Source organism: Camelus dromedarius, chromosome 3 (assembly GCF_036321535.1).
Source record: "Camelus dromedarius isolate mCamDro1 chromosome 3, mCamDro1.pat, whole genome shotgun sequence".
NCBI classification, from domain to species: Eukaryota; Metazoa; Chordata; class Mammalia; order Artiodactyla; family Camelidae; genus Camelus; species Camelus dromedarius.
In genome coordinates, this window is record NC_087438.1 from 53,629,684 (window position 1) to 53,653,230 (window position 23,547).

Genomic DNA, 23,547 nt, shown 5'->3' on the forward strand with positions numbered 1-23,547 from the left:
ACATGTAGGTGATACCATATGATTTTTGTCTTTGACTTATTTCACTTAATATGATAATCTCTAGGTCTATCCATGTTGCTACAAGTGGCATTATTTCACTCTTTTTTATGGCTAAGTAGTATTCCTGTGTGTGTGTGTGTGTGTGTGTGTGTGTGTGTGTGTGTGTGTGTGTGTATGCAGTTACCTTTATTTTAAATGTAATTAATTTAGCTAAGTTTATATATTCTAACATAATAGCTGTGTTTGACAGCTGGCTTACAAAGTTCTTGAAGAGTTCACATACCAATATGAGCTGGCTCCACTGTCTTTTTGTGTGAGCTAGTTTGAGCTTCCTCATGGCACGTGGCTGGGTTCCGAGGATGAGCACCCTGAGAGAGAGCCGGATAGAAGCTGTATTGTCTTTTACAGTCTGGCTTTGGAAGTCACATAGCCTCATTTCTGCCATACTCTCTTGGTTGAGTTAGTTACAAAGCCCTGCCTAGGTTCAAGGGGAAGGAACATGGATGCACCTCTCAGCGCAGGATTGTCAGCATCACTTTGTAGGAGGAGCATATGGAATGGGATATATATATGTCTGGCTACTATTTGATGAATAAAATCTCCCACAATTCAGACTTTATTTTTTGTTATTAATATTCTTATTTTAATTACAAATAAACATAGTGTAGGACTCTGTCTCAGACACGTTTTGATAAATACAAACATTCATTTTCTCAACGCTATAAAAATTGGGACTTTCCAAAATCAATTAAGGATATTATAAAATATAGCCAAGTATATTTAAAAAAGGTACAATTTTTTAAAAAGACCCAGAAAATATATCAGATATTAAACCTTTAAACCATACCCAGAAAATTCAAATGGAAATTTGCCGTAAATTCATGTAATTTCCAGTTTTTCCTAGAGCCATTTTATAAAAAATAGCAACCAGTATTTATAATTATTACACAGTGCAATCAATATCCTGAAGCTAAAGCTACTTAGCTTTGGTGAAAAAATTAAAGTTGTTCATAGAATCAAATATGCCATTCCCTAAATTTCCATTTTTGCATTCTGTTATGACTGTACTTATTACACAGGGTAAAAACCTTTATGCAATGAATTTTCCATTTTCATTTTATACTTTTAAATAAAACAAAACAAAACAAAAAAGAACCACATTTTGAAATTTAAAACAACATGCTCCAATTTGGAATGAATATTTAAAAACAAGGGCACCGATATTAAAAAATTTGTCTTTTAAAAGAAGAGGAAGTTCTTCCCATTACCTGGGTTTCTGCTACTAGACATGGTTTGAAGGTGCCTCTTAAATTTATTTTTCTTTTTTTAAGACCTTATCCTCCTTGACTTTTATCTTATTTTTATCTACCTAAGCTTAAATATCTTCTTTTGAGCTTAAACTCTCAAAAAAAAATTGGCTGTAGCTTATCTTTCCAAACAGACAATTCTTGAAACCTGAGACCTATGAATATTGATTTGTTGTTTTTAATTCTTTATAGATGCTTAACATATATAAAGAAGCATAAGCTTGATAAATTTTCATAAACTCAAGTCACCTGTGTAACCATCACTTAGATCAAGAGGCTATATTACTAGGCCCCAAGAAACCTCTCTGTGCTCCCTCCCAGTGACAACGCCTTCCTCTCACCAAGATAACCACTCTCTTGACTTTAGTATAGATTTGTTTTGCCAGAACACTGTGTTTAATTCAACCAACTTAAAATATGTTTGTAATATTCCGAAGATTCTTATTTTTCCCCTTTTTTAACGTGAATTATCTGTAAAACAGATTACTGTACAAATTTTTAAAAAGCTCTTTATAGTGACATATTGACATTTCAGCATCTACTACATGTTTCCTTCTAGATTAAAATTCTTTATTTAAAATATGATAATTCTTCAACCTCCTTGATCCTTCATGACCTAGTCCTACAGAAGGAGGCCTGAGCAGAAAAAATAACTACCATGTATTTCCATTTTATGGTACACAAAAAATTAAAGCTCAAACAGTGAAGGTGTTCATTTCAGTGAACGATTTTTTTTAGCGAGGAGTTTTTGGTCCACTTAACATGCTGGGACAGTAGCCATTGCCTTATTTCTAGGGTATATCCTCTTAAGGACTCAGAGACTTGAGTGATAATGCTGCCAAGGCTTAATCTCATGTTGTGGCAGTTTGATAGTTCATTTCATGGCATCTTCAGAAAAGGATGCAGTACAAGTGAGGTTGTAAGTAAAGGAGCAGAATATAGAGGTTGCTAAGGTCTATTTGTGTTCTCTTAACCTAAAATAGGGAAACAACCAATTATTTTACCAGCAAAATGGATTTGTTTGGGAGCAGCAAAGAATTGCAGTTCAAGACATGCAAGTATGGCAAATCACATGCAAGTTCAGCCAGGCAAAGGAGAGGAAACTCTTACAGAGAAGAGGAAGTTGAGAGGGGGCTGTTATAAACAAAAAGTCCATTGGAGGAAACAGAGTTCCAAGTATAGTGGGTTTCTTTGGCTGAGTTGTGACAGTCTCTCATTGGTTGAACTGCTGCCAGGCGAGGGGAAAACCTTTCTTCCTCCTGCTGGTGGTGGTAAAGTAGTGTCACTGCCTGCAGCAAATGCAAGGTATGGCTCTTCGAGGTTGTGATCTGTATTGATGTCCACTGATATATGCAGGAGATCACCCCCTCCTGGCCTCCCAACTTCATCTTAGTGAGATTTCCTTTTTAATTTTCATAGTGCTCAGTTTTCCAAGAACCAGGTGTTTCACAGTGGTTAGTCTTCCTCAAGGCCCAGTGGAGGGACTGGGGCCTGTATTTGCATCTCCTCTCAGGCATGAGGGTTTCACAGCTCTTGGGGGCTTTTCATTTGAGAAGGCTTCCAATTTAGTTTTTTCCGTTGAGGGCCTTATGGGGTATTAAAATCTCTCTTAGGTATCCATGAGGAAGGCAATGAAAGATTTTTGGCTTTCCTTTGTAAGCGTCATTCTTCCCACATTTCCCCCTGGTTTATTTTTAGATAACTCAAGGTACAATGGTCCTGGGAGCATTGAGAAAAAAAACTAATTTTGGATAATTTCTTGTGTATCACAGTTCTTTCTCTTAATATATATTTTATACTCCAGGAATGATAATGGCTTGATATAAATGAACAGGGGTGGAACACCTTCCTTCCAGACTCTTGAGCTGAGGTGCACCCATGGAAAGTCATTCTAGCCTAAGAGTGAAAGATGGCTACGCAGAAAAAGGAAAGAAAAAATTTGAAGAGATGTGGAAGGATAGCAGAGAGGTTAGACAGAAACATGCGCTCAACCCAGGATTGCAGCTGAACTGATGTAAGCTTTTCTGAATTGAGTATAACTCAGGATGGAGCTTCATGGCAGAACCTTCCTTGCCAGTGGTGAGAGTAGGGTGGCGGGGTGGGGGAGGTTGGGGCGGGGGAGAGCATGAAAGTAGGCCATCAAGGGATCTTACACATGTACTCTGAGTCCTTGTCATCAGGTCCACATTGCTCCAGATCCAGACAGCCAAACTCCCAAGTTTCTGGAAATAAGGCCATAGACGTAGAATGTTTTGAAATATGAACTTTACTGTTTACTTAAACAAAAATAAGTAAGAAGAAAAGAGGAGCATTCACCAGCTCGAAGAGTCTGGCTCTTTCACCTCAGTTTTTAACACTTCAGTTTTAGGTGTATTTTTATTGAACATGAGTACAGCTCTAAGACTTATAGCCCACCTCTAACCCAGGAGAGTTTTGTATCGATAGGAGGGAAGTCCTTACATAATATAAAATCTTACACTTCTGAAGAGTGATTCAAGTACATATCCTGAGGAGTGGAGAGTAATAGCAACTGAGATGAACATATACATTTGAAAAGAGATTTCAAATATATTTTTCTAGCTATAAGATTAACAGGAGACAGGATAAGGTATGCATCTAAAAAGAGGTTTGAATGTAAATATGGAAAGATTTAAACTTTATAAATGAGCAAAGCACAACTCTTGCCTTCAGAGTGTTTTTGCATAATGGGAAAGGTAAGAGTTGATAAATGCAGTCCCAGTTTCTTTATAGTTAATAGTAACTATGTAATAGTATTGCTTTAAAGGGTGAAATAATGTATTCTGACATACAGTAGGTACCTCGTACATGATAGTTTCCCTTTTATGGATTGCTTACTTTTTAATAACTGCTAATTGGCAGAATGTGGTAAGTGCTAGGCATGTGATCTTGTTATAGGAACCCAGAGGGAAAAAAAAGATGCTTTTAAACTGGGAGAATTAGCTGAGTTTCATGAAAAAAAGTAATTTTTGTGGAAATTAGGGTCAAGGGCATTCCAGGGAGAAAGACTAGCATGAGCAAAGCTGTGGAGGCAGGAGAGCCCACGTCCTAGGGGTGGCAGTCCGGTTTTCTTGGTCAGTTCCTGGTGTCAGTATCTTCAGGTCTTTCCCGTGGAGCTGGTCAGTTTCCCCAGTCCAGGGTCTTCCCGGCTCCTGCCTGGCAGGAGACCTCTGACTGCCTGTGTTGAGAGCTGGTGAGAAGAGGCTGGTTTCTCAGCGTAGAGCTAAGCCTGTGTTCCATTGTTCTGGCTCAGGCACAGTGCTGCATCTCAGCTGCACCTAATTTGCCTTTTCTGTAGATGTCTCTGTCTTTCTCTGCAGCAGAGGAAGGACAGCTGCCCTTGAGCTGGGAGTCGGGCGGGGTCTAGGGATTAAATTGTTTTGAACCAATCCTCCTTATTTTAGAACTTCCCTTTTCTCCATTTCCAGAGCTACTGGTGTTCTGATTTCTGAACCTTTTAAGCATTTTGGGTTGTAAAGAGCATTGGTTCTTGGTTTTCTGTACTACTGACAGAATTTAGCTTTTATGTGTGCTACATTCGTTGTTGCTCATCTGTTTTTCCTTCTAGCTTCAGATATTTTGTTTACAGTTGTCACCTCTCTGTTTCTCTCTGCCATACGGTAGTTTTTAATGGGGTTTTAGGACCAAGTGAAATTGGATACATGTTTCAGTGTGCCATTTTCACCCTGAACCCAATGTTTCTTATTTCTTTATCACATTATAGTTAGATCCTTTGCTTTAGTGAGAAGCTCCCTCTTAAAAATTCTATGCTAATTATGAATGGATGTAATGAAACAAAATACTGTTTTATTTTCTTCTGACTTGCTAACTAAGAGCCAAAGAAACATCTGAAGACCAGGATTGTTTCACACTCTCTGGAAAAATTGAAAGAATACTACTACCATAATTCTGCCGTTCATCAAAATCGAGTTCAGACCAAGCCTCTTAAGGAGAGATGTGCAGTGCTGCCAAAATGCACTGATTTTGAGGATATCGATCGTCTGCGTGCAAGGAATGCAGTTTCTTCTGAAGATTCCAAATCTCAGATTAGTCAAAAGGTATGTAACTGTTATATGGATGAATATCTAGTTACCCAGAGCTGCAGGTTCCGAAGGGCCATTAGATTTTGTGGATTCACCCAAGGCAGTGGTTCCCAAACTTGGCTGAGCATTTAAAATAGCTGAGGGAGCTTTTGCTTTTTAGTTTTTTGTTTTTTAAATACCTGGAGATTCTGATTTACTATCTGTTAAGGCGGGATGAATTGGTTCTATTAAAACAACATAAAACAAAAGAGCCTCCCAGGTGATTCTGATTTATAGCCTGGATTAGGGGCCACTGACTTGGGGGAGATTCTTTATTGATAATTAATACAAGTATAGTTTCTTATAGTCCTCTTTATAGTTTCCATGATTAGTCTGGAAAATCATGATAATTTATAGAGATGTTTTGAGGTTTTCAGTTGAAAGCTTGGCTGAAATTAAGTAAATTCAAAGGTAAACTAAATGTATATGGGTTCCTTTCTTCCACTGTTTTGTGATTCTTAGTGTTTTTCACCATCGCAAAGTCAGGTAATTTAACTCTTGATCCATCACTGAAATCTGCAATTCAGAATAGTGGCTCTCAGCCCAGCTTTAAATTAGAATCACCATACTGTAATAATTTTGTATAATCACAGATGGCTACTAGACTTACGATCATTTTGTAATATATTTGATTGTCAGATCAGTATGTTGTACACCTGAAATTAACATAGTATTGTATGTCAACTGTACATCAATAAAAAAATTAGAATCACCTGGAGAACTTTAAAAACAATATTAATAGTAAGAACCCTTCTTTAGAATCATGTTTAGTTGGTTTTCATGATAAACTGGGCATGGATATTGTTCAAAAGCTCTTATTTTAATGTGTAGCCATGGTTGAGAGCCATTGAATTAGAGAAATACTTCTTTACTTTTTTTTTAGTTCTTTAAATCTAATGAATATTATGGATTCTTTACTCAGAAAAATACTCAGACCAACACAGTTTTGTATCTGATTTTCAGAAGTTCACACTCTTTCTCATAAGCAAGGAATTTGCTCTAAGTTGTGATTGGATTTAGCTATGATTTTCATATAAAAACATATGGCTGGCAGGAATACTAATGTTGAAAATGTAACCTTGTTTCTTATGCTTTCCAAAACCTCTTCCTCATATCTCTTTCCCAAAATGTTGTGATTTTTCTTGGAATAAAGATTGTGGAATATACTATCATTTAAGCTGTACTTGTAAATTTAAACATTAAGTGCAGCTTTAGCTGCTGACATGCTTGTTGAAAGTGGTTTTGCCTTATTGCTGAGAGAGAGAGAGAGAGATTCCTGCCTGATGACTTTTTGTGCCTTATACATCTAAGAATAAATAAGGAAAAAAATTATTATGATAGGTTTAATGAAATCAAATTTAAAAAGAAGTATATTAAAACTTTGTTAGTTTAGGCTTTTAAAATTTGCTTGAGTAATTAAGCAGGAGTTTAGTGTGGCTCATTTTTTTTTTTCAGTCTTTTACTTTGAAAAAATTCCAAACCTACAAGAAAATTTGTCTGAATAAACTATATACTCCTGGAAACCTTTCACTTGGATTCACCAATTGTTAGCTTTGTGCCAAATTTGCATTCGTTCTCTCTCTCGAGAACTATCATTATGGTTAATACTTTTTGAACTATAAAAATCTTTTGGTTGCCAGGACAAGACACTCAGTCATTTTGGATCATCACATAGGAGTTATGAAAACTTACAGAAAACTTCTGACTCTAAATCATCTAACAAACGGACCAAAAGCATCTACACACCATTGGAATTACAATACTTAGAAATAAAGCAGCAGCAGAAAGATGCAATTTTGTGTGTGGAATGTGGATATAAGTATAGATTCTTTGGGGAAGATGCAGAGGTGAGTCTTTTCAGATACTATTTTGTGTTTTTCTTGTGTAGCCTTACATATTTTCCAGTGTTTTTGTTCATTTTCTTAACTTATGAAAAAGCTAATGTGATCAATTAACCTTTTTAAAATGCTTTCATTTAAAGTAAAAACTAAAAATAAACACAAGCAAACTTGGTAGATGCTAGACTTGCGGGGAAGGAGGTCAGGGGTCCAGGTTGGAATGTCTTATCCTCCATGATCCTAGCCCAGGACCTTTCAACCATCAAGAGTTGATCATGAATGAACCGAATGGTTAAGTGAATGAATCACAATCATGCAAGTGTTCCTAATGAAGACTCAAGCAAGAAAAAAAATTTAGATGTACAGAAATTCCTCTTTTTGCCCTTGATTTATGAATTTTCTTAGCCAGGAGCATAGTTCAATCTCAGTGGAAGAGCACAGTAACTCTGCCAGCCACCAATAAGTGTCTGAAGTCTTACAGGTTTCTGTATATCAGCCATGCTCTCCTAGTCTAAGTTGAGTTTGTATTTAATTTGAGGTATTTGATGTAGACCTAAGTTAGGAAGGTTAAAAGTAAATTTGAGCATTTAAGGGCAAGCTTAGCGGAAGTATTGCTGATGGCGCTTTGTTGGAATCATGACTGATGATTCTGTAGTTTGAGGCCTGGCCGGATCATCCATCATCAGAGGGTGATGGGGTGGTACGTCCACCACCTTAGGGATGGGAAGTGAAGACTTGGCCAGCTTCTTTCCTTCCAGTTTCTAAATCCTGTGGCAGGAAAGTGGTGTTCTCGGATTCACATGGCATCGTGCTGTCTTCTGTGTCATGAAATTAGACTTTGAAATGGCGTCTGCATATTTCCTGCAGACGGGAGCAACCTAGTTGGCCTCTTGGAAGTGAAGGGATGAAAGGAAGTGCTGTTCTCTGCCATTCTCTCTGGGTTGAGTGCTGAATTCAGCCTTGGCCACAGCAAAGAGTGAGGTTTTCTTGCCCTGCAGTGATGAACTAATACAGTGCAGAGGTGGGTGGTGTAGGGGAGCGAGAGTGTAGGAATAACAACAGTTCTTTGGCTACAATGGCCAATATCTGAGCCATGGTGCTTTTCAGAGAAAAGTAAGAGAGTCAGTTGGTGCTGCCGGATTCTGCATTCCTCTCACTCCTGCATCATTAATTAGCTCACCAGACCAGGGGTTCTCGTCTCACTTCCTCAAAGATGCCGTCTCTCTAAGTAGGGTTCATCGTTTACGTGTACTCTGTAGTATCTCCCAATTTTCAGTTATTTCTGTGTGCTGAGTAGCAAATTCTTATTCCATTACAGTCTCTTGCTCTCTGTTGAATTGTCCATGTGTAGAGAAAATTGAGCACTTTAAGGTTTTGATAGATCTAAGGACATAGAAGAAGACTTGTGAGATTTTTCTGAGTCGTTTATAGATGTAGATACTGGCCTTGAAGTTAGGCCATGGACTCTGTTAAAAAAAAGATTAAAACATAGGCTTCTCCACAGGGAGTTTCTTTTAGACTTTTTATTGATAACACCACACAGATAGAGAAGTACAGCAATTCTAAATGTATAACTGGATGGATTTTTAACAGAGAGAACAAACACCACACAGGGAATCATGAAATAGAAATTTGTTGATATTTTGTTTTTACATTTTTTTAGATTGCAGCCCGGGAGCTCAATATCTACTGCCATTTAGATCACAACTTCATGACAGCAAGCATACCTACTCACCGACTGTTTGTTCACGTGCGCCGCCTTGTGGCAAAGGGATATAAGGTCAGCTTTGGCTTCAAGTGGTGGGAAAAGGGGATTGGAGCCTCTTGCAGAGAGTGAAACGTTTTCTAAGGTGGTAGGCTGTAATTGGTTTTGGAATTTGGCATTTTGGAGAAAATTAAAATTTGTCATAAATTTTAGCACTATGTCTTCATGAGTTTTGAACGTATTAGATATTCAGGGTAAAAATTTTTTTCAACTCTGGGATAAAGTGTTTCTTAGTGGTTTCTCCACACTTGCAAGGTCCCTGTGGTATCTGTTACTTAAAGTCTTCCATCTGGACATTGTGGGATAATTTATTTATTTTAAATATTTCATAATTAACCTTTTCAAAATCTCAAAATATGTTTTCTTAACCGGTTTTCCATCAGATTTGATATTCAGCATTTCTTACTTTTGTTGAAGGTGGGAGTTGTGAAACAGACTGAAACAGCTGCATTAAAGGCCGTTGGGGACAACAAAAGTTCCGTCTTCTCCCGGAAACTGACTGCTCTTTATACGAAATCTACACTTATTGGAGAAGATATCCTTTTTGAATAGGAATTTTTTTCTTAAATGTTACAAAGGCTTTGTTTTAAATAACTTTTTAAAAAGCTTCGATTGGGTACCTTTTTGGGTATGGTTACTTTGATCTTTGATTAGTATGTGGCTAAAGAAAGGAGGCTTGATAATGGGTGGAAAGAAGCAGTTTTCAAATGCTGTAGTAAAAGGAGAAGAGAGTTCATCATACTTTAAGAGCAAGAAAAAAGACCTGATAAAAGACGATAGGTTAGCAACTGATGTGAACTTGCATCTTCCCTAGGCCTGCGTGGGCAGTGGTTAGGTGCTTAGGGCTTACAAGCTCCTCTAGATCTTCCTAAGAAAGACCTAAAAAAATAACTTACTAACTTCATAGTGTGAAAAGAAGACCACAAAGTTAACACACAGTTAGCTGCTTATAAAACATAATAGTAGGCCATCTTCATTAATCATTAGCATCATAAAAATTTTATTACTTTTGAAAATAGATTGTAAGCTTTCTCACTTTGAAGAATCCTTAGTATGCACGATTGCACCCCAATTTATGGTCATTCATAAATTCAGTGAGTTTTTTGAAGCAAATGATTTCAACAGTGAAGTCATATAATTCTGTCAGTTTTTTAAAAACCAAATAATGATATGTAAAATGAGATAAGAATGCATTTTGAAATGTTTACTATGGGATGAGGTCAAGTCTCTTAGAATGAAAGAATGTGGGGATAAGGTCTTAAATGACACTGTGTGAAAGTAATATTTTTATTAGGGTTTATTACAGATTTTATTTAGTGTCCTGCTTAGCTTCTACCCAAATTGTGAAGACTTTTTTTCCATGAATTCCGTGAATAGGGAATGGTTGTCACTCAGACTGGACCCCAAACCGTTAGTTAACAGCTCTGTGTTGTTCTAAGGTGATCAGGCTGTAAGAACCTGGTAACTTTGTTATTTCTTTTGCCTGAACTTGGATCTCTTTTTCAAAGCCTGCTTCTAGAACCGTACCTTTCCCTTCTTCTCTTTTGTTGTTGCTACGGCTCTTATCTGCTGATACCCAAATTGGATGTTCCCAGACTGACTGTTCAAAATCAGCTGTCATCCCTGAGAATTTATTTACTGGACACACTACACATGTGCGTGCGCGCGCACACACACACATATGTTTCTGTTTTCTTTTTTGGTTTTCTTTTCTCATGCCTTTAAAAAATTCTCTTGCTATTTCTGGGATTTATTAGGCACTTTAAAGGAGGAAAGTAATTTACACTATTTTAGTGTATTCATGCTTTGACTTGTGGAATTAAACATTATGGGATTGTTAAAGCTTCAAGTTTCAGCTTCATCCAAATAAAGAAGAGAGTTAATATTTGGGCTTCCACAGGATCTGAGGTATATCCCACGCCCTTTGGAAGTGAGAGGGTAATGGTTGTCTGTCCTCATGAGCCTTATGTCATGGGGAAGATAAGGCATGTAACTACGATCAGAGCAAATCAGAAGAATGAATGCTGTATGGAAGGCTTTTGCACAGAGCAAAAATAGCCAGGAAGAAGAACCATTATTTTAAAGGAGAAAAGCTAATGGGAATGTAACATTTGTTTTTCTTTAATAAGTATTACATGTGAATCCTTTAGTCAAGCTGGATGATGCTGTAAATGTCGATGAGATAATGACTGATAGTTCTACCAGCTATCTTCTATGTATCTGTGAAAATAAGGAAAATGCTAAGGACAAAAAAAAGGGGACCATTTTCATTGGAATTGTGGTAAGTACTTTGTAGGTGAAGAACAAATGATAGATGTTCGTGGTGTCTTTAAATATGGTTAATCGTGGATGGTTTATAACGAGGATGTCTGATTACTTGTGTCCTCACGTAATTGTTCTAGAAAAACATTTTCCTCATAATTTTATATGTTAAATTACTAGTTATAATTTTCTCACATGGCCTCCTGGTACCCTATGCAGGGGAGAGATCCTGATAGCTTCTATCTGTGGGCTCTAGGAGTTCAGGGTTGAAGAGAGACACAGTAGCAGGCGTGTGTGTGGACACTGTACAGACAGCAGAATAAAACCCTTAAGTCAACACATGCAAGGGTAACAAAGAGTCTCACAGATTCCCTCTAGGGATTTGAAGTTGAACACAAATGTCATATCTAGATTAAGAGAAAAGGATCGTTAAGGGGAAATGATAGCTGGCCGATACAAAACTTCGTATTTAATCAGTATTAGGAATACTTATAGTCAGTCTTCCAGATAAGTATAATTTGTGAATCATAGTTTTATTGATCATGGCTCCTGGCAATTTGTGAGCAGATTTGCCCATTTACAGACATCCCTGGACTCTGCTCAAAATCTGAGACTTTTTAGGGCCTGTCAGACTCCCTTGTTCTGTTAAGCAAAAGCAGGACTCCTTGCCTAAGTAATAACTAATTCTCTTTGCTTTTTATAACTTGCATTCAGCTCCAATATCAACAAAAGTTCTTAGAACCCAAATGTCTCCAAAGTACCTTTTAATACCTCATTCTGGCTGCATAACCTCGTGCTAACTTGACATTTGCTTAACCAATAAGCCTTTCTCTCAGGGAGTTAGCATGTCTGTTGGATGGTTCTAAATGATTTTTTTATCCTTGAGAAGCACTTTTTATCTAGCTGCAGGCAGTTGAACCTGTCTACAAATAGTAAGGTTACTTGCTTTTAAGCTTCAACAGATGTAATGCTATTTTATATTTACCTAAAACTCAGTGTGAGGAACAGAGCTGATAGTAAACAATTCCCCTTTAGTGGTTTTAGAAATACCCTGTGGCCTACTGCCAAAGTTAACCACAATGTACCAACTGGCCCACAGGGGGAGAAAAAGAGAAGTGATAGTTTGTGCGTCCGGCGTTTTCTCTACCCCAGCAGCCACTTTTGGGCTGGTGACATCCGGGCCACCGGGTCTAGGCTGCACCTGTCTCCTGAGGAATTTGGCTGATAAATTTATTGCTTGAACTTACGTAAATAGCTTCCGTAAATTTGATTTGTAGATTGGGAGATAAACTTAAAAAAATTTTTTTTTAATATATAAACTTTTTTTTTTTAATATATAAACTTTTTTTTTTTTATTGAGTTATAGTCATTTTACAATGTGGTGTCAAATTCCAGTGTAGAGCACAATTTTTCAGTTATACATGAGCATACATACATTCTTTGTCACATTCTCTTTTGCTGTGAGCCACCACAAGATCCTGTATATATTTCTCTGTGCTACATATTATAATCTTGTTTATCTGTTCTACATTTTGAAATCCCAGTCCCTTCCCACCCCCCATTCCCCTGGCAACCACAAGTTTGTATTCTATGTCTATAAGTCTGTTTCTGTTTTGTGTTTTTGTTTTTTGTTTTTAAAAAAAATTTTTTTAATCGAGATATAGTTTACAGTGTTGTATCAGTTTTTGGTGTACAGCATAATGTTTAAGTCATATATACAATATATATATGTACATATATTCCTTTTCATATTCTTTTTCATTACAGATTAATATAAGATATTGAATATAATTCCTTGTGCTATACAGTAGAAACTTGTTGTTTATCAGTTTTACATATAGAAGTTAGTATCTGCAAATCTCAAACTCCCAATTTATCTCTCCCCACCCCCTTTCTAATTTTATTTTCTGTGTCTGTCTGTTTCTGTTTTATAAATAAGTTCATTTGTGTCTTGTTTTTAATGATGAGTGCCCACTTTTTTTTTTAAGGAGTCTTTTTTTTTTTTTTTTTTTTTGGTGAGGGCAGGTAATTAGGTTTATTTATTTATTTATTAAAAAATTTTTTTGTTAATGGAAGTACTGGGGATTGAACTCAGGACCTCTTGCATGCTAAGCACACACTCTACCACTGAGCTATACCCTACCCTCTGTATCTTTTTTTTAGATTTCATGTATAAGTGATATCATAATGATATTTTTCTTTCTCTTTCTGGATTACTTCACTTAGACACACGCATATATATATATTGATGTCCCACTTATGGTCTGGCTGTTTGGCCACTAGAGAATGCCTTTGGGCTAGATTTAAGGAACTTCCTTGAGCTAAAAGTGAGCAATTTTTAAAAATTATAAAATAGTCAAAAATGCATAAAACAGAAATTTACAGTGTAATATACTTAATGTACAGAAACGATCACCCAGGTTAAGAAATAAAACACTGCTCACAGAGGGGCCCCTCCCTCCAAAGGTAGCTATAATCCACACTTTTACGATAATAATGTCCTTGCTTTTAGTTCCAGTTTTACCACCTTAAACTGTATATAACTGTTGTATGTATCTTTTTGGTTCTTGCTTCCTTTGTTTACCATTTTGTACGTGCAGTTTGTTTACATGTGTGGTAGTCCTTTTATTGTCACTGCTACGTTGTATTTCACTTCACAATTTATAGTTTATTTATTCTTCTATTAATGGACATGTGGATTGTTTCCAGTTTTTGGTTGTACAAAGAACATTGCTATAAACCTTTCTGTAGGTATACACATGCCTGAGTTTCTCAAGAGTATATTCCTAGGGGAAGAACTGCTGAGTTAGAGGATATGGGTGTTTTCAACTTTCCTAAAAAATGCTGGGCTGTTTTCTGAAGAGGCTTTCGGTTGACTTTCCACCAGCCATGGATGAGTATAGGGACTGATTATTTTCCCTTCTGTTAGCCAGTGCAGTCTGTATTATACTAGCCCCATGTCTTTCTTAATGATCAGTAGTGGATAAGAGCATGGCCTGTGGAGTCAGACTACATAAATCTTGCCTCCACCACTTAATTGCCCCTCGACCTTGAGTAAATTACTTGCCTTTTTTTTTTCTTCTTCCACACCATGGTCTTTTCCAGGTTATCTTTGCTGTTACTGTCTTGGGGTGATGGAGATGACTTTTAGTTATCATAGTTATTCCCCTGGATAGACTGACTGTCTGGATGAGATTTATTCAGAGTTTGTTATATTTGATTTTGTGTTTTGCAAAAATTATACTTTTTATTAATTAATTTTATATAATGAAATAGTAGCTTATTACTATTCTGGTGGCCAGATTACTTGAAAGATATCACATTACTTTTAGTATTGTGATTACTACTATTACGGAGTGTTCATTTGTTTTCTGATTTGATCCTTACAATAACTCTATGAGGCAAGTAGACTGGTTTATTCTCACTTACAGAGGAGGCGCCTGGGGCCCAGGAGGGTTTGGTGACCTGTTACAGTGATTCTCTGGTGCGTTAGATCCAGGACTTGGTTGGATTCAGAGTGTCTCTCTAAAATTCCATCTGGCAGGGTGAATGTGACTTCTGATGTCAGAGTCTTGGAAAGCAGACAGGTTTTCAAACACTTTAGAGATGGAAGTGCATGTTAGTGTCTTACCTTTACTGTCTCCATATTTGTTTATGCTGTCATGGTGGGAAAAGTACGTATTTTCTGTGCTGTTATGTTTTTGTTTTTAGGGAGTGCAGCCTGCCACAGGTGAGGTTGTGTTGGACAGTTTCCAGGACTCTGCTTCCCGTTTAGAGCTGGAAACTCGGATACTGAGCCTGCAGCCAGTTGAGCTGCTGCTTCCCTCAGACTTGTCGGAGCAAACGGAGACGCTCATCCGCAGAGCCACGGCTGTTAGGTGAGTCGGCATATTGCTGGAAAATAGTAGTGATTCTCGAACTTAGATCTGATTCCCAAATTGATGATTATCAACATTGTTAAAAAAGTTTTTATTTACAATACTATTTCAACAGTAGTAGGTAGAAATTCCAAAAAAAAAAAAAAAAAAAACAAAGTTATACATAATATCACCTTAACATACAACTTTAGAAGTTGAGAGTTTATGATATTTCATGGTATTATTTGATAATTAAAGGGTTTATGATACTATTTAATGATATTATTTGGTAATTAATCTTCAGTTTCTGGGGACAGTCACTCCTTAGAAAGTTTATATAATTTTGGTAATGCCTTATCTGTGCTGCAAGTCTCAATTTGTGGCTGAGTCCAGTAGTTAAATTTGTTAGATCTAAAGTCCCTCCTCTCATTTACGAGGCAGTATGTTAGGCACCATGGCACACGAGGAAGAAGATGTGGTTGTGATGTGTGTCTGGCAGGCTTTATAATCCAGCAGGAGAGGCAGAGGTGCACAGACCTAACTGGACTCACAAAGCATGATGTATTACGAGACAGATGTGAAAGGAAGGTTCTATACAGTTTCTTGAGTTTGGTTGGAGGAAAGACTGGAAAGTTGGGCTGGGGCTCAAGTGAAGAGGACTTTTTATGTTGAGAAATTTGGACTTTAGATGAGGCAGGAGAGTGCATGATGATTTCCATTTAGTTAGGTTGACAAGTTGTAAAGTCAAACTAAGTGAAGTTCCATATGTTTCTTTGTTCTTAGAGTTGAATGTTCCTTTTTCAGTTGAACTGAAATTCTTTCAAAGTAGCTTTCATAATATGTTTTTCTGATTATAACACTAACCCATGTTCATTTAGGAAAAGTTGAGAGTTAAACAAACAAAAAACCATAAAAATAATAATAGGCTATAATCTGGAGATAACTACCATTAAACATTTTTGTGTATTATTTCTGTGTATGTATATCACCTTTTGTTTATAAACTTGGATTCATATTGTAAAATCAGCTTAATATCCTGTTTTTTTTGCTTAAAATTCCCCATTTTTTTACATTATTATGGAAAATTTCAGATGTTTATGGAACTGTACCAAATAGTGTAGTGAACCCTGTGAATCCATCAACCAGCTTAACATTTCTCAACCAGCCAATCTCATTTCATCTGTAACTCTACTCCCTCCCTCCCTGGATTATTTATTTGAAGTAAATCCTAGAAAAATTATCATTTCATGTGCCAATATTTCAGTGGGTATTCATGAAAACACAATGACTACAGAACATTTGGTCATTTAAATGGATCATAATTTATCCATTCCCCTCTTGTTATGTTGTATTCATTTTTTTCAGTACTACAAATATTGCTATGGTGAATATCCATGCGTAGAAATATTTGTGTGCATTTCTGATTGTTTCCTTAAGCTAAATTGTTAAAAGTATAATTAATTGGTGAGAGGGTATAAACATTTATAAAGCCCTTGATTGCTTGCTAGAATTGGTAATATCAATTTATGCTAACCCTACTATAGTATTGGTGGGTTATTTGAGCCATTGCCAACATGAGGAGTGATCATTGAAATAATCTCTGCCAATTGGATAGATGAAAATTTCTGCATGAATTCCCCTTATTTTGTTCTTAATCCTTTCTGACAGTGTGCTCAGACCTGAATAATTAAAAGTCACACAAGTGGACTGATAAGGGGTGCTGCTCTCAGTGAGCTGAAAAAGTTAATAAAATCTCTAAAGATTTTTAGGGTAGTCTTTTAAAACTATATTTCCCATATTTTATGTCTTTGATTTTGTTAATTTTTCTTCATAACTGGAGTGTATATTTGATTAATTTAGATGTAAAGTTGATCAGTTGAATCAACACTTTCATTTTCTGATTTCCCCTTACTTTTATAAAACAATAAAGGTAAAATTCAGTAGAACGTCAAAACATTCCATAGAGACTTTGCCAAAACTGATTTTTTGTCTGGCAGGCAGCATTGCCTGGGGATATTTCTAAATGTTTACTCATCAAATGAGCTTTAAAAGCCATTTGGAGTACCAAAGATAGTTTGAATATCATATGTGGGTTTTACCAAATTTGATGACTGCCTTTGTCACATTTTAATTTGCTCTGGTTAGCACTGAGAGTATGTAATTTTTCCTATGTTTACTGACCACATGTAATTTTTATTTTTTTCACATAATGGACATAATGGATAGGCAAACAGTCCATATTTCTGTGGAGTCTAAAGCTGATTTATATCTATGTTTAGAATGGAGTGGTAGAGTTTCAAAAGTCAAGCAATAAAACAGTGTGGTCTTGTGACATAGGGTTTGGCTTAGAAAATTGGCTTTCTTCTTAGTGACTTTGGGCAGATTACTCAATCGTGTTGTCCTTCAGTTTCATTTTCTTTAAAATAGGGAAAGTAAGAGTTTTTACTTTATAGTATTGTGAGGATTAAATAAGTTAATGTAAAGGTAAAGTGCTTGAAATAGTGCCCAACCTAGAAAGTTTTCTGCAGATTAAGCTGTCCTTTTGATTATTCCTATCAGCCATTCCCTCTTTCTATACTGCCTCTCCCTGTGCTCTTCTGGAACTCCAACCAGAAGTATGTTGGATCTTCGTTTATTCTACTCTCTGTGCATAGCTCTTTATGGTGTCATCTCCCATCTACAGCTGTGTTTTTCTAATTGTTTTTGGCCCTTGGGACTTCCTTTTTTTGGAGGGGATCTCTAGAAGAAAGCATTTTTGATTATATTTTGATTCAGTATTTCTCTGTGTCTTTAATGCACTGCCTGAACCAATTAAGTCCTCCATGCTTATGGTAGCATTCCATTTTTTTTTTCCAGTTGTGTATTATTTTTTATTAAGTACTCATTATGTCAAAGGAACTGGCTAATGCATGCTAATATATGTATTTTTTTAGAATTGAAGTGTAGTTGATTTACAGTGTTAGTTTCAGGTGTACAGCAAAGTGATTCAGTTATACATATACATACATATATATTCTTTTTTCAGATTCTCTTCAATTATAGGTTATTACAAGATACTGAATATAGTTCCCTGTGCTATACAGGAGGTTCTTCTTGTTTATCTGTTTTATGTATAATAATGTGTATCTGTTAATCCCAAACTCCTAATCTATCCCTTTCCTGCTCTTTCCCCTTTGGTAACCATAGTTTGTTTTCTTTGTCTGTGAGTCTATTTTTGGTTTGTAAATAAAATTTGTATTTTTTTTTGTAGATTCCACATATAAGTGAAATATGATATTTGTCTTTCTCTGACTTCATTTAATATGATAACCTGTAGGTTCATCCATGTTGCTGCAAATGGTATTATATAGCTGAGTAATACTCCATTGTATATCCATTTCCAAGTTCTATTGTGATATATATACACCACATCTTTTTTATCCAGTCATCACTCAGTGGATATTTAGGTTGTTTCCATGTCTTGGCTGTTGTAAATAGTGCTGCTGTGAACATTGGGGTGCATGTGTCCTTTCAAATTAGAGCTTCCTCTGGATATATGCCCAAGAGTGGGATTGCTGGATCATATGGTAAGTATGTTTTTGGTTTTTTAAGGAACCTGCTTACTTTTGTCCATGGTGGCTGCACCAATTTACATTCCCACCAACAACATAGGAGGATTCCTTTTTCTCCACACCCTCTCCAGCATTTATTATTTGTAGACTTTTTAATGATGGCCATTCTGACTGGTGTGAGGTGATACCTCATTACAGTTTTGATTTGCATTTCTCTAGTAATTAGTGATATTGAGCATCTTTTCATGTGCCTGTTGGCCATCTGGATGTCTTCTTTGAAGGAATGTTTATTTAGGTTTTCTGCCCAATTTTTGATTGGATTGTTTTGTTTGTTTGTTTGTTTTTTGATATTAAACTGTATGAGCTGAAAGCATGTCTTCTAAGATCAGGAACAAGACAAGGATGCCTACTCTCTCCACTTTTATTCCACATAGTTTTGGAAGTCCTAGCCACAACAATCAGAAAAAAAAAGAAAAGGAATCAAAATTTGAAAAGGAGAAGTAAAACTGTCACGTTTGCAGATAACATGATACTATGTATAGGTAATCCTAAAAATGCTACCAAAAAACTACTAGAGCTCATCAATAAATTCAGTAAAGTTGCAGGATACAAAATTAATATACAGAAATCACTTGCATTTTTATACACTAAGAACAAAATAGCAGAAAAAGAAATTAAGGAAACCATCCCATCAAAAAGAATAAAATACCTAGGAATAAACCTACCGAAGGAGGCAAAGGACCTGTACTCCAAAAGCTATAAGATACTGACAAAAGAAATTGAAGATGACACAAACAGATGGAAAGATGTATCATGTTCTTGGATTGGGTGAGTCAATATTGTTAAAATGGCCATACTACCCATGGCAATATACAGATTCAGTGCAGTCCCTACCAAATTACCAATGACATTTTTCACAGAACTGATACAAAAAATTTTTTAAATTTGTATGGAAACACAAAATTCCCTGAATAGCCAAAACAATCTTGAGAAAGAGCTGGAGGGATCATGCTCCCTGACTTCAGACTATACTACAGTAATCCAAACAGTATGGTCCTGGCACAAAAACAGACACATAGATCAATGGAACAGGATAGAAAGTCCAAAAATAAACCCACACATTTACGGTCAATAATCTATAACAAAGGAGGCAAGAATATACAGTGGAGAAAAGACAGTCTCTTCAATTAGTGGTGCTGGGAAAACTGGACAGCTACCTGTAAAAGACTGCAATTAGAGCATTCTCTAACACCATATACAAAAATAAACTCAAAATGGATTAAAGACCTAAATGTAAGACCAGATACTATATAAAACTCTTAGAGGAAAACATAGGGCAAACACTCTTTGACATAAATTGTACCAATATTTTTTTCAAACCAGCTCCTATAGTGATGGACATAAAAACAAACGTAAGCATTCCATTATTTTTCTATTTAGAAAGATCTCACTTCATTTTGGAAACACAATCATTTGTGTTTTATTTTAGTCAATTTGTTTTTCTTTAAAAATTTTTACATTCAACTTTTTATTCATTTTTTCTTTATTTTGCTTCACTGAGGTGAGTGGTCCTACCTTAATTCCCTGAAAATGCTAGTGGGTCCATTTACACTGGTTTACATCCATAATCTTTAGCTTTTATCAACCAGAGATGCAATTCTCGGCCATGTTTAAAAAAAAGAAAAAAAGTTAGCAACAGGGATAGGAAATTCTTTTAATTAAGTATGAAGAACATAGCTTGCCAAAATTCTGTTCCATATTTAATTCTAGTAAGTATCACAGCATTGAATTTTCAAAGAGTTTCGTTGTGTTTTTGGTGCTATCTTCTGTATTTTAAATAGTGATGAGTAGTTATTTGGAATCCCTTCTTTTTCTTCCACGTAAATCTGAGGGTAAAACCAGAGGTTTTTGTCAGCTAGTGGTTATTTCATTAATATTAATGAAGAAATAATAGAGCTTTGTGAGAAAAGATGAAAGAATGGTTTGGAATTACAGAATATCCATTTTAAGTAAGTATTGGGTTTGGGGGGGTTTTTGTGGGGTTTTTTTTGTATTTTTAACTTTGACCACAAGAGGTCTCCAAAGGATTTTATATTCTATGAATTTCAATTAAAAGACTAATAGCAGCTTCGCCGTTATTTTTATATGACTAGGTACAGGCTTAATTACTTTGTATTTAGAATGAATGACTATTAGTCAAAGACAGTACTAAGCTATAGTATTGTTTCTAAATAATAATAAACTATCAATTTTTCTTAGGTTTTTTTTCATTTATGTAAAATGTGTTTGGAAGATTTCAGTTGGTTCTTAGGAAATTTGTCCTACTGTCTTAAGTGTTGTCTTTTTCATTTGTTGTAAGAGTGTATATATTCTTAGATACTCTCTAGAGAGAGAAACAAAGGGAAAGCAATGATTTTAAGCATTGTATTAACTGCAGTTAAGCTTAGACATTTTATATGCTTATAAACCTGGTCAAGAGGAAAGCTATAGAAAGCAATAAACAAATATTAGTTAATATTTAGTAGTTCTCAAAGAAACTGATTTTTGAGGCAAGTCAGATGAACGAAGTGGATGATGGTTATTTTCGAGTTCAGAGAAGGAGAGCTTCTGGGCCCTGGCAGGGCAAGGAAGGCATTGTGGAGGAGGTTGGCTGGGATGGGGACATTTGCAGGATGGGAGGCTTTGCATTGGTAGCGGGGAGGAAGGAGGATATGTTCTGTGTGTGTGCGGAAATAATGTTTGCTCTGAGACATACAGGCTGGAAATATTAGAGGAGGTGTGAAGACAGCAGGGAGACTTTTCTGAATGGAGGAGAACTTACATGTTGAGAGTTGGGGGAGAAAGGGTCAAGAACCATAAAATCCGGCAAAGGGGTGTGGCCTCCCAGTGGAAGGCAATAGGGTATCTGGGCAAAGGAATGGGGTGATAAGAGGCCTAGGGGGTTGAGCCAAGATGGCGGAGTAGAGAGACTCACAGCTCTCCCTCTCCCACAAATACACCAAGAATTACATCTCCAAACCCACTGAATTGCACAGAATACCTGCTGAATTCTGGCAGAGTGTCTCTTGCTTTGAAATACAGGATTCTCACAAAATCTGATAAACAACAAGTTTATACTGTATAGCACAGGGAGCTATATTCAATATCTTGTGGTAACTTATGGTGAAAAAGAATATGAAAATAAATATATGTATGTTCCTATATGACTGAAGCATTGGTGCTGTACACCAGAAATTGACACATTGTAAACTGACTATACTTTAATAAAAATATATTTAAAAAAAAAAAGGAAGAGGCCTAGATGGGAGAGTTGAATTTTTTATATTAAGTTTTAATTGAAGTATAGTTGATTTACAGTATTTTGTAAATGATAGCATATGATATTTGTCTTTGACTTACTCACTTAGTTTGATAATCTCTATGTCCATCCACGTTGCTGCAAATGGCATTATTTCATTCTTTTTTATGGCTGAGTAATATTCCATTGTATTTATATGCCGTATCTTCTTTATCCAGTCATCTGTTGATGGACATTTAGGATGCTTCTATGTCTTAGCTGTTGTAAATAATGCTGCTATAAACATTGGGATGCATGTATCTTTTCAAATTAGAATTTTCTCCAGATATATGCCCAGGAGTGAGATTGCTGGATCATATGGTAAGTCTATTTTTAGTTTTCTGAGGAACCTCCATACTGTTCTCCTAGTGGCTGCACCAATTTACATTTCCCACCAACAGTGTAGGAGGGTTCCCTTTTCTCCACACCTAGAAGAGTTGAATTTTAAAAATATAAACAGTTCCCATAAGGGAAAAACTAGTGTACAGAGAAAAGAATAAGACCCAGGAGTTTGAAGAATGTCAATAGTTGGGAATAGGAGGAAGAAGAATAGGAAGAAACAGAAGGGAGGGGATAAAGAGCTGGGTCGAGAACCAGGACAAGGTAGAGATGTGTAGCTGCAGTTCATCTGTTGCAAATGATATGGTCAGCGGTGCATGTTAATTTTTTGCCATATTGACTCTGTTAAAATTTTTGAAGCTTCGTGACATTCTCTAACCAGTTAATACCATTTATCAGTCTGGTGAAAAAGGAAGCCTAGGTTCCCCTCCTGGCCTCTGCTAGCATGGGTGGGGTTAGACCACACTTTTTTCTGAGGTGTTTGGCCAGAGGAGAGTGGTTATTGTCTAGAAGTTTTCTGTCTTGCTTATAGCTGCACCTGTCCTGGGTGTTGATCTGGGGAGAGCAGTCTTGCTGGGGCTTTTTTGTCCGCTCCTGTTGGCCTTTCATGATTGTCACCTTTTTCAGCTCCAAGCCTGGGATATATGTGGCAAAAATGAGTCCAGGGGACTCACCTCCATGGCACTTCTAAGGTCTCCAGTTTCCTGCTGGTCTACTTTCTTTCCCCCTTTCAGTGTTGTCTTCTCTTTGTTTTATGTATAATGCGCAGGGCGTTGTACTCAGCAGGAGAAACAGGGAAAAGTATGTCTACCCCTCCTTCCCAGAAGCAGAAGTACTTCTAGTCAAGATCTTATTTTAGAGATTACTCTGAGTATGAATGAATTTTGCTTCCTTGATATGATTTTAATTTGATTAAAATTAAAATGTAAAAAACACTTGGATTATATTGATCATGCCAATGTGTAAGTTTTTACTGTAGCAAAACTGAGTTTTGGACATTGGTGAATCTGATTAAGGGAAAAAGAAAACTCCTTTTTCAAATGTTTTTATAATTTAAAACATTAAAAAATGTTTTTAGTATCCCTTACACTTTAAGCATGTTAGAATATTTTTGAAAGCGCCACCAATGGGGAAAGTCCCTCTTGAATTCCTTAGTGAATGAACCATCTCAGCATACAGAAAATAACAGTG

General features: G+C 36.3%; 1 protein-coding gene across 4 annotated transcripts in view; it reads left to right on the top strand.

Annotated features, from left to right (window-relative positions):
* Positions 1 to 23,547, top strand: part of MSH3 (mutS homolog 3) — a 139,621-nt gene that overhangs the window by 5,719 nt on the left and 110,355 nt on the right. For all 4 annotated transcript variants that reach the window (XM_031447348.2, XM_031447351.2, XM_031447349.2 and 1 more), the window contains exons 3-8: positions 5,160 to 5,383; positions 7,048 to 7,254; positions 8,909 to 9,025; positions 9,428 to 9,545; positions 11,146 to 11,291; positions 14,984 to 15,150. In XM_031447348.2, the coding sequence (XP_031303208.1) occupies positions 5,160 to 5,383; positions 7,048 to 7,254; positions 8,909 to 9,025; positions 9,428 to 9,545; positions 11,146 to 11,291; positions 14,984 to 15,150 (979 nt within the window). The remainder of the gene's footprint in view (positions 1 to 5,159; positions 5,384 to 7,047; positions 7,255 to 8,908; positions 9,026 to 9,427; positions 9,546 to 11,145; positions 11,292 to 14,983; positions 15,151 to 23,547) is intronic.